This window comes from Mixophyes fleayi, chromosome 4, assembly GCF_038048845.1.
Source record: "Mixophyes fleayi isolate aMixFle1 chromosome 4, aMixFle1.hap1, whole genome shotgun sequence".
Lineage (NCBI taxonomy): Eukaryota > Metazoa > Chordata > Amphibia > Anura > Limnodynastidae > Mixophyes > Mixophyes fleayi.
In genome coordinates, this window is record NC_134405.1 from 41,899,896 (window position 1) to 41,917,207 (window position 17,312).

Consider the following 17,312-nt stretch of genomic DNA (forward strand, 5'->3'; position numbering starts at 1 on the left):
CCTGACAGGTAAGACAACATGACTTCAGTAATGGAGACAGAAATGTAAAAGACATTTCAGTCTCTAGAGATTCATTAGCAGCTTTTCTTTAATGCATAGTTGCCTACTCTCCTGGAATTTCTGGGAGACTCCGGCATTTCTTAATGACGCAAATATTGCATCATCCTAGCCCCGATGCGATTCGTCAAGCCTCGCCTCCGCACGGCCACCTCCCCGGGGATCTTCCTGAAACCAACGAGGAAAAGTTGGCAAGTATGGTGTTATGATTGCAAATGTTTTGGCAATGGCAGAGCCCTTTTCTGTTCTGGTCGGCCTTTTTGGTTTGATTCCATAAAATGTGACAGTCTTTGCATAAGATTCTCATGATAAGTGCACTTATATTAAACTGACAAAGGTCGAGCCAGTCTGTCGGCTCCGAGATGACCCAGAAAGAGGAAGTCTGCGACTGAAGTCACGGCACAACACACCACAGGAGAACCAACGAACATCAGGAAGAGAGGAAACAGTGTAAAAGCAAGAGGAGCACGTTGGGACATATTAGGAGTAAATGGGAGATAAGAGGAGAGAGTGGGGTTCCAGAGTAGCAGGCAGGAGATACGAGGAACAAGTAGGGTGTAATAATTAAAGCAAACAGGAAATAATAGGAGGAAGGAGAATATATATTATTAACCAGCAGTGTATAACAGAAATACGTGAAATATCAGATGAACAAGTGGATTAGGTGGAACAGGTGGAGCAATAAGAATAGCTAGCAGGAAAGATAGAGGTATAGTATACTAAGAGGGAGATACTTGAAGCAGCACAAAAAGGATGAATAAATAGAATGTGGAACACTAGAAAGCAAGACTGTAGAAAGAGAAGGAGGTGAATAAAGTAAAAGTATCTGATACACTGGTGAAAGACAGTTTAAGAAAGGAAAGACCGAAAGAGATACAAATTTGATTTTTGATTGAAAAGGTATTTTTATTTTGTACATAGGTAATAAAAACTTACAATACATTACATTCAAATGTACTGCGTCGCAGCGCAGCTGTAAGCACAATACACTGTGAGACATAATCATTCATACTTTTTAGTACAATACACCATCATCATCATCATCATCAACATTTATTTACATAACGCCAGCAAATTCCGTAGTGCTTTACAATTGGGAACACACATTAATAAAACAATACTGGGTAATACAGACAGACAGAGACGTAAGAGAACCCTGCTCGCAAGCTTACAATCAATACATGACATAAGTTTGGCAGAACGGTGGCTAAGTGGTTAGCACTTCTGCCTCACAGCAATGGGGTCATGAGTTCAATTCCCAACCATGGCCTTATCTGTGTGGAGTTTGTATGTTCTCCCTGTGTTTCCATGGGTTACCTCCCACACTCATCATCATCAACATCAACATTTATTTATATAGCGCCAGCAAATTCCATAGCGCTTTACAATTGGGAACAAACATTAAAAAGACAATACTGGGTAATACATTCAGATAGAGAGTTAAGAGAACCCTGCTTGCAAGCTTACAATATATAGGACAATGGGAGTTTGAATCACAAGGGCATGTGCTACATCATATTGCACAATGGACCAGCTAGAATGCAAAGGTAAAAGTATTGAGTGGGCTGTGTGTGTGGCAATGTTGGTCAGACGGTTGTTGTCTTGTGTTAGTTGTGTAGAGGGTGGTAATAGGGTAGTCTAGGGAAATTAAGATGGTGGTTTAGGAATATCATAACCTTGTCTGAAGTGGTGGGTATTCAGTGAACGCTTGAAGTTTTGAAGACTAGAGGAAAGTCTTATTGTGCGAGGGAGGGAATTCCACAACGTGGGTGCAGCCCGGAAAAAGTCCTGTAACCGAGAATGGGAGGATGTGATGAGAGTGGAGGAGAGACGTAGATCTTGTGCAGAACGGAGGTGTCGAGTTGGGAGATATTTTGAGATAAATGAGGAAATGTATGTCGGTGCAATTTTGTCGACGGTCTTATATGTTAGTAGAAGAATTTTATATTGGATTCATTGAAATACAGGCAGCCAATGTAGAGACTGGCTCAGCAGAGGAATAACGGTTTGTAAGGAAAATCAATCTAGCCGCTGCGTGCAAAATATATTGTAGGGGTTCAAGTCTGACTTTGGGAAGACCAGTAAGGAGGGAATTGCAATAGTCAATGCGGGAGATGATGAGTGCATGAATTAATGTTTTTGCGGTGTCTTGTGTCAGATATGTGCGTATTCTGGAAATGTTCTTTAGGTGTATGTAACATGATTTAGATACAGAGTTGACGTGGGGAATAAATGACAGTTGTGAATCAAGGATTACACCTAGGCAACGAGCTTGCGGGGTGAGATTTATGGTCATGTTATCAACAGAAATAGAAATGTCAGGCAGGAAGCTTCTTTTTTTGGGTGAGAATATTATTAATTCAGTTTTTGAAAGATTGAGTTTCAGTTGGCGAGAAGACATCCAAGATGAAATTGCAGAAAGACAGTCAGTAACACGAGACAACACAGATGGTGAAAGATCAGGAGAGGATAGATAGATTTGTGTATCATCCGCATAGAGATGTTACTGAAATCCAAAGGAGCTTATTAGTTTTCCAAGAGAAGTGGTGTAGATAGAGAATAGCAGAGGACCTAGGACTGAGCCTTGTGGTTCTCCAACTGATAAAGGAAGCGGAGCAGAGGTGGATCCAGAGAAAGTAACACTGAAAGAGCGATTAGATAGGTAGGATGAGAACCAGAATAGGACAGTGCCTTCAAGACCTAGGGATTGTAGCGTTTGTATGAGGGGAGAGTGGTCAACAGTGTCAAATGCAGCCGTGAGATTCAGGGGAATTAGAAGAGAGTGATGGTTATTACTCCAAAAAACATACTAGTAGGTTAATTGGCTGCTACCAAAAGTGACCCTAGTCTGTGTGTGTATGTTAGGGAATTTAGACTGTAAGCTCCAATGGGGCAGGGACTGATGTGAATGAATTCTCTGTACAGCGCTGCTAAATCAGTGGCGCTATGTAAATAAATGGTGATGAAGATGAAAACATAATTGAACACTGTGTACACCAGGATTATGCTCTCCAGTTATTGTAGAACTACAAGTGACAACATGTCCTGACACTCCTCTGCTTTCCTAACCCTGCTGTACATTACTGGAGTAACTAACTGCATAATATTTTACTAACTGCTTTTGAAAGAAAACATTTCCTCTGCTTTACATTTTCAATAAAGTTGTTTTAAAAAAAAAAAGTTTTGCACTGTCACTGTTGCTATGGCGCTGGGACGTCACGTGTCACTTCCCATAGTCAACGGGAAGATGGCAGCGCCCAGGGGACACGCGTTGCTGCACCGGGTACTGGCAGAATGTCCGGTAACGAAAGCTCGAGCCTGCGACTTAATGTTGCCGCACGGGCTGGTGAAGACTCCAGTGTTCATGCCGGTGGGGACGCAGGGAACCATGAAGGGGGTCACTGCCGATCAGCTGCGCGACCTGGGCTGCGAGATCTGTTTGGGGAACACCTATCACCTGGGGATGAGGCCGGTAAGAAATGAATACAGAGGAGGAACGCTGGATCAGACTGAACTATGCTGTGAACTACAAGTCCCAGCATTCCCTGTTCAGCTGTCGTTGGACTACAAGTCCTATCATTCTCTGCCCCAGTTTATTATATTATATATAATATTATATATATTATTATTGCCATTCCCCAAACAGCTGTAGAGCACAGAAGCTTGGGTCGTCCACAAGCAGTTTCTTGACCCAGTTTAACAAATTGGTAAACGAAAAACATGTACAATTTGATTGAATTTCTAGAAATTTAAATGAACAATTAAAGATTGTACCGTGTAACATGTTAGACTGACATTCATCTAATTTGAAAATAGTTTGTTTCTGGGCATGTCTTCCTGAGGTTAGTGATGTGAATTTTGTGAGGATTTGATGCAGAACATGTCATTATTATAAGGACCCTTCACTAATGTAATGTTGTGTCATATTAAATTATTATTTTATTATAACAATTCAAAATGACTGAAGTCCCATCGTGTTCTGTTATAAGCAGTATAACCAACTCCATAAGGGATTAATAACATACTTGTACTATTAGTAAAAACTGTTGGGTATTTTTCAACTTGTAATGTTACTGTGAAAATGTAGGACTTTTTTGAACATTTTCACGCTAATCAAAATGGTCTTAAGCTATGTTCAGTGCTCTTAATAGCTAGATATAAAGTTTACATATGAATGTTGTTATATTATTTCGGAGAAGGGACTGGAAGAAGTGCTGATGTTTAGTAGGTGGACTTGGTTTTAAATGTAAAATTGGAACAATGTTGGGTTTGCTGTGTTTAAGTGTTTAGATGTAAGTGATATCATGTTTATATTGTCTACCATAGGGTCCCGAAATAATGAAGAAGGTTAATGGCCTGCATGGTTTTATGAACTGGGATCGGAATCTTCTTACTGTAAGTTTAGAAATAATTATATGGTGGGGTTGACCATCTGTAAAAGTTTCTTATATTTCAATTCAATAGTCAGATAATCATGGGTTTATTGTCTATGGTTTTAGGACAGTGGAGGCTTTCAAATGGTTTCCTTGGTGGAACTGTCCAAGGTGACAGAAGAGGGAGTGCATTTCAAGTCTCCGTACGATGGGAAAGAGATCCTTCTCACCCCGGAAAAGTCTATTGAAATCCAGAATGCACTTGGTAAGCCTTATCTCCTCCTCTGTAGGTCAAAGTGTAGAATTATTCTAGTCATTGATTATTTGAAGATAATTATTATGAGGGCTTTAAATCTTTATTTCCTGACTTTCACATTCCCTCCCGCATCTTTTACTACATACGTTACGTTTACCATTATATCTGTTATTTGTGTTTTATTATTATTATTATTTATTATTATTTGCTTTTAATATCATCCAGGTTGAGTTGTTTATTTTCATGGCTTTTGCATACGTCACAGATTTGCTATGCTTTCTTCATTGTACAGGGAACATTGTTGTGTCATATCCAAGGACTATTAAAATAAACAACTATCAGAGGTTCTTAACTTTTTTGTGGCCAAGACCCAGATTATGTCTGTGAATTAGCTTTGCGTCTCATAAATCAATCTTCATGCTAGTATTTAGTATATTCTCTTTTTGTTGGCTTACTGTAAGTATAGCATTAATAGAACTAATTAAAAAAAGACAACTGCAAACCTGTACAAAACATTTTAAAAATATGATTGTTCATGTCCAACTATAAAATTAATCATCCTGTAAACAGAGGATTATGGGGTTCCCCTCTTTGCAACATCATGACCCATGGCTTAGGGACAATCCATAGGCTAGAAACCTATAGTCTAACTCGGCAGTTCCCAAAGTGTGCGCCGCGGCTCCCAGGGGTGCCGCAAGCCAGCCAGAGAAAATACAAACAAAACGAAAACTTACCAATCCGCGCGGCGCCAGGACCCAGCATCCTCCTCTCTCACGCAGCTCGACATTCAGTGACAAGCTGCGTGAGAGAGGAGGATTCTGGGTCACGGCGCCGCGTGGATTGGTAAGTTTATGTTTTGTTTGCATTTTCTCTGGCTGGCCCGCGACACCCCTGTGGCAGAGGCCAGAGGAGGAGGACAGCGTAACAGAGGGCAAGAGGAGGGGGACAGCGTGACAGAGGGCAAGAGGAGGGGGGCAGCGTGGCAGAGGGCAAGAGGAGGGGGGCAGCGTGGCAGAGGGCAAGAGGAGGGGGGCAGCATGGCAGAGGGCAAGAGGAGGGGGACAGCGTGGCTGAGGGCAAGAGGAGGGGGACAGCATGGCAGAGGGCAGAGGTGACAGCAGGGCAGTGTGTCTGGACACAGAGGGAGCTGTGTGTCTGGACGCAGAGGGGCATATTTGCATACAACTAAATAAGTATTTCTGTCCTGACCTAAATACTTATTACGTTTTTTTGAACCCAACTACTTCTAAAACAGGACTGCTCAGTAATTATTTTGGAGGGGTGCCTTGAAAAAATTATGGATACTCTAAGGGTGCGCGAACTGCAAAAGTTTGGGAACCACTGGTGTAACTGATATAGAAAATTTCTGAAATGTACACAAGAAAGCATTGTATTTTGTCAAATATTTTAATTTTTTCCCAAACCATAAATACTTGCTGCTTGTTGCTTGCACAATCAGAGTGCGGACTTGTTGTTGTTATTATCATAGATTTGTAAGGCGACACAGCGCCATACAGTAGGGAAAACAGTACATACATAAAACAGTGACATACAAGGTAGTCAAAATAAATGCAGGCATGAAAACAAAGGGTATGAAGGACTGTGCACATTAGAGAGCTTACATTCTAAGTGAAAGAGGGCACAGCTGATATAAGAGAAGTATGTGTGGAGATTGGGACAGTTGTGAGGGTGTATTAGTGTGAATAGTATTATTGGGGATAATTTAAGCTTTAAAAAAAGAGATGGGTTTTTAGAGAACGTCTAAAGATTTGAAGGCTGTGGGAAAGTCTGATTGGACGTGGTAGGGTGTTCCATAAGCGGGGAGCAGCACTGGAGAAGTCTTGTAGGCACGAATGAGAGGTAGTTACCATGTATTGTTCTCATCTATGTAGTTTAATACTGATTAGATCGCATACAGAGATGTAACAGGAGAGGTAGGATCATATCCTCTGATTCTCTCCTCGCCCAGGCTCAGATATCATGATGCAGCTGGACGATGTAGTGAGCAGCACTATCTCTGGACCTCGTGTGGAAGAAGCCATGCACAGGTCAGGCCACTCTAGTGTTGACTTGTCTGTATTACCATGCAGGATTTGTTTGATGTTTTTCCTAAACCTCTATTGTTTCCTTACATCAGATCCATCCGCTGGTTGGACCGTTGCATCGCTGCTAATGGGAACCCAGAGAAACAGAACCTGTTTGCCATCATTCAGGGGGGGCTGGATGCTGAGCTGCGTAAGAGCTGTTTGAAAGGTATGGTCACATGCACATCATAATCCTGGCTTACAGGACAGGCAGCTGGAAGAGTGGGCACCCAATTCACTGCAATTTGTGCCAACTTCAGAGACTGTCGGTTTCCATGTATGTTCTTACAGTGATACGGTTATTTATTTGTCGAAATATATTGCAGCCCACTCAGTGGGGTCCATTGCAAAATCAGTAGGTACATTATCATTCCTTATCAACGCTTCTCGCAGCAATAAGGCACGAAGTAGTGCTGCCACTTATAAACCATGTAAGGAAAGGGCGCCCGATAAGTGGCTGTCCTGGCGAAGACTCTGATTCATTTACAACTGCGGATTCTGATCCCTGCTCTTTACTGAGTCAGATTCGATAGTCAATGCAGGAGAGGAGCACAAAGTCTACCAGAGAGGGATCCGAAGAGAGGGTAGAATGACCAACGCCAACATCAGATGGCATTAGCCAAAAGAGTCAAGCCCTGGAAAGTTAAGCTTTTCGAAGCTTGATACCTTGGACCAGACCACAGTCCCCATTGAGAATTATAGGAACTGCAGTATTCTGCCATACTTAGCCTAATGCGGAAGATATCTGCGATATCTCCTACTTTAAGCTTTGTTAAATTGCTTGGATACTTAAATATGCATAAACTATGCAGAAAAAGCTCGTTCCGCATGGTTTAAGGCTTGATAATTGGGCCCCAGCGTCTCCTGGGGGAAATAGAAAATCCTTACTACTTGTAGAGTAAGGCTCATCTGCTTCCAGTAATGAGATTAAAAGCAAAAAAGTTCGCTGCACTAAAATGTCAGATGAGGGTAAAGGACATCTGATGCCTGAAAGAGCATAGCAAGAAAACATCATCTGTCTCTGAGTCTGTCACTAAGCTCCTGGTCTGTGGCTGTATTAGCCCGTAAAGACGTGAAACGTGTCGGGTCTTGTAGCAGAAGAAGTTACCGGATTTGATGGAGTATCCAGCTTTAGTTTGCGTTATTAAACAAGGATGCTACATCATTTTAATTTCTGTCATTCAATTGATCCTAATGTGATCTGCAAATAATTGTTGTTATAGCACATATGTTTGTCTTTTGGAGAATGCAACAAGCCCCCTTCATCCTGTATTGTCGCCACCTTCCTCATGCTAGGTATTAGTACTTTGGATAAATTGTGTAGATGGATGGTACATTTATAGTTGACCTACATTCAGGATAACAAATCAGGGGATAGTCTTTCCCTTGCTGTCACTGTTGCGTTCGTTGCAGTTCTGTTCTGACTGAATTTTACCAATAAAGGAAGCTCTGCTCTCTCCTCCAGTGACCTACAAGCTCTGCTCTCTCCTCCAGTGACCTACAAGCTCTGCTCTCTGTCCTCCAGTGACCTGAAAGCTCTGCTCTCTGTCCTCCAGTGACCTGAAAGCTCTGCTCTCTCTCCTCCAGTGACCTACAAGCTCTGCTCTCTCTCCTCCAGTGACCTACAAGCTCTGCTCTCTCTCCTCCAGTGACCTGAAAGCTCTGCTCTCTCTCCTCCAGTGACCTGAAAGCTCTGCTCTCTCTCCTCCAGTGACCTGAAAGCTCTGCTCTCTCTCCTCCAGTGACCTGAAAGCTCTGCTCTCTCTCCTCCAGTGACCTGAAAGCTCTGCTCTCTCTCCTCCAGTGACCTGAAAGCTCTGCTCTCTCTCCTCCAGTGACCTGAAAGCTCTGCTCTCTCTCCTCCAGTGACCTGAAAGCTCTGCTCTCTCTCCTCCAGTGACCTGAAAGCTCTGCTCTCTCTCCTCCAGTGACCTGAAAGCTCTGCTCTCTCTCCTCCAGTGATCTGAAAGCTCTGCTCTCTCTCCTCCAGTGACCTGAAAGCTCTGCTCTCTCTCCTACCAGTGACCTGAAAGCTCTGCTCTCTCTCCTACCAGTGACCTGAAAGCTCTGCTCTCTCTCCTACCAGTGACCTACAAGCTCTGCTCTCTCTCCTACCAGTGACCTACAAGCTCTGCTCTCTCTCCTACAAGTGACCTACAAGCTCTGCTCTCTCTCCTACCAGTGACCTACAAGCTCTGCCCTCTCTCCTCCAGTGACCTACAAGCTCTGCCCTCTCTCCTCCAGTGACCTACAAGCTCTGCTCTCTCTCCCTCAGTGACCTACAAGCTCTGCCCTCTCTCCTCCAGTGACCTACAAGCTCTGCCCTCTCTCCTCCAGTGACCTACAAGCTCTGCTCTCTCTCCTTCAGTGACCTACAAGCTCTGCCCTCTCTCCTCCAGTGACCTACAAGCTCTGCCCTCTCTCCTCCAGTGACCTACAAGCTCTGCCCTCTCTCCTCCAGTGACCTACAAGCTCTGCCCTCTCTCCTCCAGTGACCTACAAGCTCTGCCCTCTCTCCTCCAGTGACCTACAAGCTCTGCCCTCTCTCCTCCAGTGACCTACAAGCTCTGCCCTCTCTCCTCCAGTGACCTACAAGCTCTGCCCTCTCTCCTCCAGTGACCTACAAGCTCTGCCCTCTCTCCTCCAGTGACCTACAAGCTCTGCCCTCTCTCCTCCAGTGACCTACAAGCTCTGCTCTCTCTCCTACCAGTGACCTACAAGCTCTGCCCTCTCTCCTCCAGTGACCTACAAGCTCTGCTCTCTCTCCTACAAGTGACCTACAAGCTCTGCCCTCTCTCCTCCAGTGACCTACAAGCTCTGCCCTCTCTCCTCCAGTGACCTACAAGCTCTGCCCTCTCTCCTCCAGTGACCTACAAGCTCTGCCCTCTCTCCTCCAGTGACCTACAAGCTCTGCCCTCTCTCCTCCAGTGACCTACAAGCTCTGCCCTCTCTCCTCCAGTGACCTACAAGCTCTGCCCTCTCTCCTCCAGTGACCTACAAGCTCTGCTCTCTCTCCTACCAGTGACCTACAAGCTCTGCCCTCTCTCCTCCAGTGACCTACAAGCTCTGCTCTCTCTCCTACCAGTGACCTACAAGCTCTGCCCTCTCTCCTCCAGTGACCTACAAGCTCTGCTCTCTCTCCTACAAGTGACCTACAAGCTCTGCTCTCTCTCCTACAAGTGACCTACAAGCTCTGCTCTCTCTCCTACAAGTGACCTACAAGCTCTGCTCTCTCTCCTACAAGTGACCTACAAGCTCTGCTCTCTCTCCTACAAGTGACCTACAAGCTCTGCTCTCTCTCCTACAAGTGACCTACAAGCTCTGCTCTCTCTCCTACAAGTGACCTACAAGCTCTGCTCTCTCTCCTACCAGTGACCTACAAGCTCTGCTCTCTCTCCTACCAGTGACCTACAAGCTCTGCTCTCTCTCCTACCAGTGACCTACAAGCTCTGCTCTCTCTCCTACCAGTGACCTACAAGCTCTGCTCTCTCTCCTACCAGTGACCTACAAGCTCTGCCCTCTCTCCTACCAGTGACCTACAAGCTCTGCCCTCTCTCCTCCAGTGACCTACAAGCTCTGCCCTCTCTCCTCCAGTGACCTACAAGCTCTGCTCTCTCTCCTCCAGTGACCTACAAGCTCTGCCCTCTCTCCTCCAGTGACCTACAAGCTCTGCCCTCTCTCCTCCAGTGACCTACAAGCTCTGCTCTCTCTCCTTCAGTGACCTACAAGCTCTGCCCTCTCTCCTCCAGTGACCTACAAGCTCTGCCCTCTCTCCTCCAGTGACCTACAAGCTCTGCCCTCTCTCCTCCAGTGACCTACAAGCTCTGCCCTCTCTCCTCCAGTGACCTACAAGCTCTGCCCTCTCTCCTCCAGTGACCTACAAGCTCTGCCCTCTCTCCTCCAGTGACCTACAAGCTCTGCCCTCTCTCCTCCAGTGACCTACAAGCTCTGCCCTCTCTCCTCCAGTGACCTACAAGCTCTGCCCTCTCTCCTCCAGTGACCTACAAGCTCTGCTCTCTCTCCTACCAGTGACCTACAAGCTCTGCCCTCTCTCCTCCAGTGACCTACAAGCTCTGCTCTCTCTCCTACAAGTGACCTACAAGCTCTGCTCTCTCTCCTACAAGTGACCTACAAGCTCTGCTCTCTCTCCTACAAGTGACCTACAAGCTCTGCTCTCTCTCCTACAAGTGACCTACAAGCTCTGCTCTCTCTCCTACAAGTGACCTACAAGCTCTGCTCTCTCTCCTACAAGTGACCTACAAGCTCTGCTCTCTCTCCTACAAGTGACCTACAAGCTCTGCTCTCTCTCCTACAAGTGACCTACAAGCTCTGCTCTCTCTCCTACCAGTGACCTACAAGCTCTGCTCTCTCTCCTACCAGTGACCTACAAGCTCTGCTCTCTCTCCTACCAGTGACCTACAAGCTCTGCTCTCTCTCCTACCAGTGACCTACAAGCTCTGCCCTCTCTCCTCCAGTGACCTACAAGCTCTGCCCTCTCTCCTCCAGTGACCTACAAGCTCTGCTCTCTCTCCTCCAGTGACCTACAAGCTCTGCTCTCTCTCCTCCAGTGACCTACAAGCTCTGCTCTCCTTCAGTGACCTACAAGCTCTGCCCTCTCTCCTCCAGTGACCTACAAGCTCTGCCCTCTCTCCTCCAGTGACCTACAAGCTCTGCCCTCTCTCCTCCAGTGACCTACAAGCTCTGCCCTCTCTCCTCCAGTGACCTACAAGCTCTGCCCTCTCTCCTCCAGTGACCTACAAGCTCTGCCCTCTCTCCTCCAGTGACCTACAAGCTCTGCTCTCTCTCCTACCAGTGACCTACAAGCTCTGCCCTCTCTCCTCCAGTGACCTACAAGCTCTGCTCTCTCTCCTACAAGTGACCTACAAGCTCTGCTCTCTCTCCTACAAGTGACCTACAAGCTCTGCTCTCTCTCCTACAAGTGACCTACAAGCTCTGCTCTCTCTCCTACAAGTGACCTACAAGCTCTGCTCTCTCTCCTACAAGTGACCTACAAGCTCTGCTCTCTCTCCTACCAGTGACCTACAAGCTCTGCTCTCTCTCCTACCAGTGACCTACAAGCTCTGCTCTCTCTCCTACCAGTGACCTACAAGCTCTGCTCTCTCTCCTACAAGTGACCTACAAGCTCTGCTCTCTCTCCTACAAGTGACCTACAAGCTCTGCTCTCTCTCCTACAAGTGACCTACAAGCTCTGCTCTCTCTCCTACAAGTGACCTACAAGCTCTGCTCTCTCTCCTACCAGTGACCTACAAGCTCTGCTCTCCCAGACTCAGTGATGGGATCCCCAGCCTTAGTACACTGAAACAGTGGGAATGCAAGTAGGAAAGCAGGGCTTTGAATCCACTTAGGGTAGTGGTAAATCCTTGCTACTGATGGCATGAATGTGTTAAACCTTAGGCAGTATAGACGTTAAGGATTTACTAACAATGAATATCATTTTGATAATGGTCTACTTTAAGCCTTTTTATTTTCAATATAACGCCTATATTCTGTAAAATACCTCTGAATATATTTGTTCAGTGAGATATATGCTTTACAACACTTCATTGCTGTTGTAGAGATGACCAAACGAGATGTTCCTGGCTTTGCCATTGGTGGTCTGAGTGGAGGGGAAGAGAAAGACCACTTCTGGAGGATGGTGACCCTCAGCACCGACTACCTACCCAAGGATAAACCTCGCTACCTCATGGGCGTTGGGTAAAGTGCTTTATTCTTTCACGAGCGGAGACTTCCACACTCTTGTCCTTCTTTGATTCCTTCTGTTATTGCACTAGTCTTATCTGGTTCTTAAACCTCTGTCTAATTCTTCTTTTATCTTATTAACCAGGTTCTTCATTCTCACTCTACTCTGTCCATCCCTCTGTCTTCTTTGACCATGACGCTTTCCTGTTAGGGTGTCCTACCTCTCTGCATCCTCACCAAATAAGCCAATCCCATTCATGAGAATAGGCTTCTTGGTAATGTCATCTTCTCATTGATTGAGTGAGGGTATTTCTATAACTCTTCACATGCTTACCAGAATGCCCTGTCCTGCACTGAGGAGTCCTATGACATATGGCACAGGATGCCAGTAGGATATACTGTGCCATCATTAGTTTCTGTCCTCTACTAAAAAACTCAGTTGGTAAAGCATTCACTCAGAAGGCTGCATGTAAATAACATTACCCAGAAGTAGGTTCTTCTGAATGAGCAAATCTTTGCATGTTGTCCATAGGGATTATTGTGTAGTTCTCCTAAGCTTGTCTCATTGTTTCAATGAGAATATCCTCATTCATGTTTTTATTTTGGTTTTTGTGTAGCTCAATGAACTCCCTTAATCCCCACAGCTTGGCCCCTCCTCTCATTGTACCTGTTCATCAAGTTTTTTTTGTCTTACCACCACAGATACGCCACGGATCTTGTGGTATGCGTTGCTCTTGGGTGTGACATGTTTGACTGTGTGTTCCCCACAAGGACAGCCGTAAGTCACTGTCACCGATACGATATGTTTGCTTTAGGTTAAGGTGATCTTTTAAAGGGTACTTTTTAACTTTTACACACTCCCCTCCAGGTGATCCGATCCCGCCAGAGGGGAGGTCAGGTGGCAAGCGTAGCTGGGGGGGCGTGGTGACACATCGTAGCGCCGTAACCCTGCCCCCTTCTGTGTACATGGCATTGCAAAGCAGGGGCGGAGCCTGATGCACGTTGTAGTGTACCTGTCGCTTACACATAGGCATTCTAATGAACATTGATTGGATCAGCCAACAAAATGGCTTCCTTCACCTGTACTACAGTGATTTCATTGGTCCTCGTGCACTAATAGACCACATCCTCGTGAATATTAGTTTAGCTTACAGAACTTTGAGAGAAAAGGGTATAATGTTGATTTTAGGCTCAATAAATAATCATCTCTCTTGTTCTTTGTAGAGATTTGGCTCCGCTTTGGTTCCCTGGGGCTCTCTGCAGCTGAAGAGCAAACAATTTGCCAAGGACTTCCAACCAATAGACAAGGACTGTAAATGTCCCACATGTCTAGGGTAATATATTATAGAAGAGTCTGTCTCTCTTAACACATCGTGAGTGGTTCTGCAATGAGGCTGATGGAAGCAGTTCTTTCACACAGCTTTGGTAGGCCAGGGGATTCTACTGAGATATTTATTTCACAACAGATCTCTAAGTTCTGTGTGACTGCTTATACTGGGTAAATGAAGCCCACTGCCTGAGATGCTGCTTAGAAGTGTGACCATGTGTCAGTACAGTTGTAGTGCAATGTGCCTCTGTTGCCAGTACAGTGGATGTAGCTATTTTATGAGCTGGATAAATATATGCAAGAATGCAGCCCAACAATTCACTAGGAGCCAGAAACATCCCATAGGCACTTCAAGTCACTGTAATGTTATCGGTTCCAAGTAAGTTATTGAATTCACATCAGTAGTGTCGGGCGCGGGCTGGGAGAGGGATGGCCGGGGGGCACACAGGCGGCCGCATCCCCTGTCATGTGATGCGGCCGCCTGTGCGCTGACACGGCCGCATCTGTTGTCATCAGATGCGGCCGTGGGGGGAAAACTATATTTTTTGCATCCGGGGGGCGGTCGGCCGGCCTACCCCCCGGCCCTAATAGCCGCCTGACTCAGCGGCCCGGGGGGCGATTGCCCCCCTGCCCCCTGGGCCAGCCTGCCCCTGAGTAGTGTATAGTATAAAGTGCCCTTTAAGGATTCCAAGTAATTAATGCACCCTCTTGGGGCTATTAGTGTAGATCTGACTCCTATGCACAGTGGCACTGTCTATATTTTGGGCCGAACCAGTGCGCGGCCAATCAATTTGCTAAAAGCCAGGAACATCACTGAGGAACTGTCCGACTAATATTAATAAGGCCTTATTTATAGCCATGATGAACTGGTTCCTAGTGACTTTATAGGCTCTGTTCTAGTTAGTTTCATGACTTTAGTTTAGCCCAAAAAATGTCCGCCTCTACTGTGTGTTGTTGAAATATTCACTGTATGTAATGTATTTGTAATCTGGACATAGATTGCAATATTTTTCTATAGAGACCTGTTGAAGTGTTCTCAGAGCCTACATACAGTGGAAGCGGCTATTTTGTGGCTAGGGCTGATATATAAGCTACCAATAAATTAGGTACATCACTGAGGCACACAATACTATGCGGTCTACTGAATATTGGTTTGACACACAATATGTCTGATACCAATCTTGTAGTTGTTCTTGAGACAGTGTTGCCTTAGCCTCTCATGTGAAAAAATTTAACTGCTTCCTATAGGTGGGATATTAGTGTGAAACCCCACTTTATCCCTGCCAAAGAGGACAGTACCCCTATAGGCGCTAATTGACAAAATATACCAAATGGCAGCTGCTGTCACAAGAGATAGTGGTATATCTCTAAGTAATAGTAATAGTCCTTTAGCCTCTCATCTGTCAGACTGATGATGGTCCTCGTTCATTATGTTAGTTCGGTTTAATGATCAGATTGGGCACTTGTTAACTTTAGGCAGCAAAATAAACATAAGTGCAAAAAAGACCAATATTCGTTATTTTATACATTTATTTTATATTTTTCCCTATGCCTTTGCTGTCTAGATATTCCCGTGCCTACATCCATGCCTTATTTAAAAGTGATACAGCAGGAATGCATCATATTACAATCCATAATATTGCCTACCAGGTAAGCTGAGACATGCATGAAAAAGTCAATTTACTCTGTGTATATGTTAAACGGAAATAACTGACACAGTACAGATACTGATAAGACCCAGCTTATGCTGTCTGACATTGACTGCTGGAAAATTGTGAATAATGACACAGGGTGACACAGACAGGAATGAGCTATGTGACATGGAGTCTGTCCCTCCCACCACAGGGTGACACAGACAGGAGGGAGCTATGTGACATGGAGTCTGTCCCTCCCACCACAGGGTGACACAGACAGGAGGGAGCTATGTGACATGGAGTCTGTCCCTCCCACCACAGGGTGACAGACAGGAGGGAGCTATGTGACATGGAGTCTGTCCCTCCCACCACAGGGTGACACAGACAGGAGGGAGCTATGTGACATGGAGTCTGTCCCTCCCACCACAGGGTGACACAGACAGGAGGGAGCTATGTGACATGGAGTCTGTCCCTCCCGCCACAGGATGACAGACAGGAGGGAGCTATGTGACATGGAGTCTGTCCCTCCCACCACAGGGTGACACAGACAGGAGGGAGCTATGTGGCATGGAGTCTGTCCCTCCCACCACAGGGTGACACAGACAGGAGAGAGCTATGTGACGTGGAGTCTGTCCCTCCCACCACAGGGTGACACAGACAGGAGGGAGCTATGTGGCATGGAGTCTGTCCCTCCCACCACAGGGTGACACAGACAGGAGGGAGCTATGTGACATGGAGTCTGTCCCTCCCACCACAGGGTGACACAGACAGGAGGGAGCTATGTGACGTGGAGTTTGTCCCTCCCAGCGCAGGGTGACACAGATAGGATGGGACTATGTAAGGTAATATTTTCTCCCTATGATTTCAGTCATGGTCTCTTCCTCTCTATCTAGTTGAATCTGATGCGCTTGGTGAGGGACAGCATTCTGGATGGACGTTTCCCCCAGTTTGTGCAGGATTTCATGAGAACCATGTATGGAACAAAGGACAAGTACCCGCAGTGGGCCGTTGATGGTTTAGAAACTGTCAAGATTATCTTGCAGTGACACACAAGAACACCATTACCTACATCCTACATCTTCTCAGCCAAGCAGCTCACTAGTATGGGATCTCTTATCTGGAAACCCGATACCCAGAAATATTGGTGCTGTTCAGCTATGATGTCACAGACAATCACGGAGCCCTTTTCCTGCCTATACACTGTGAGGAGCACTACTAAACAGTTTATTAAGGAAGGTAAAGCCAGTGCCAGTGTGGGGAAAGGCAGAGATCATTTGTAAATGTAAAGTAGTATATTTTAGGCAGAGTGGAAGAACCGGAACCCTCAGTCCCATGCATTCCTAATAATAGATCCCATACCTGTATTACATCTTATCTGTTCTTGTCCTGCTTGGGAAACGGGTCATTGTCTCTAGAGCATGTACCATTCCAGGCTTCTCAGGACATATCTATGTTTTACCTGTACATATATGTGTAGATTTTTTACTGTATTCTTTCTGCACAAATTGTTTTTTGTTTTTTTTTAACTTTTTACAATAAAGTGTTTTTATTGTGTACACAAAATAAAAGTAAGGTGTTAAGCTGGATAATTTAAAATACTGTTAAGGAATGACGATCCACTGCTTAGTTACACGTATGGTCTGTGAATATATATCTAACTAAGCTATATTACACCCTCTTTGTAAATAGGCGTTAGTCCTATACACCATCTGGCTGTAATGGCCCTAGCAGCAGGTTATGATTGCCGGTTCTATTGTTGCTGCTGTCTGTGTGTTTGATGCTTGCTTGGTTTCAGCTGTGCGACACTTTAGCTGAATATTTTCTTTGCAGCTTACATATCGATGTGATTTTATTAATAAAAGCAGTGATAAAAAGCCTTCA

General features: G+C 45.4%; 1 protein-coding gene across 1 annotated transcript; it reads left to right on the forward strand.

Annotated features, from left to right (window-relative positions):
- Positions 1-3,237: 3,237 nt before the first annotated feature.
- Positions 3,238-17,312, forward strand: QTRT1 (queuine tRNA-ribosyltransferase catalytic subunit 1). The gene is made up of 10 exons (XM_075206792.1): positions 3,238-3,529; positions 4,384-4,452; positions 4,557-4,695; positions 6,656-6,734; positions 6,824-6,939; positions 12,347-12,485; positions 13,173-13,248; positions 13,695-13,804; positions 15,363-15,447; positions 16,325-17,312. The coding sequence occupies exons 1-10, from the start codon at positions 3,260-3,262 to the stop codon at positions 16,475-16,477; spliced, it is 1,236 nt and encodes a 411-aa protein (XP_075062893.1). The 5' UTR covers positions 3,238-3,259; the 3' UTR covers positions 16,478-17,312.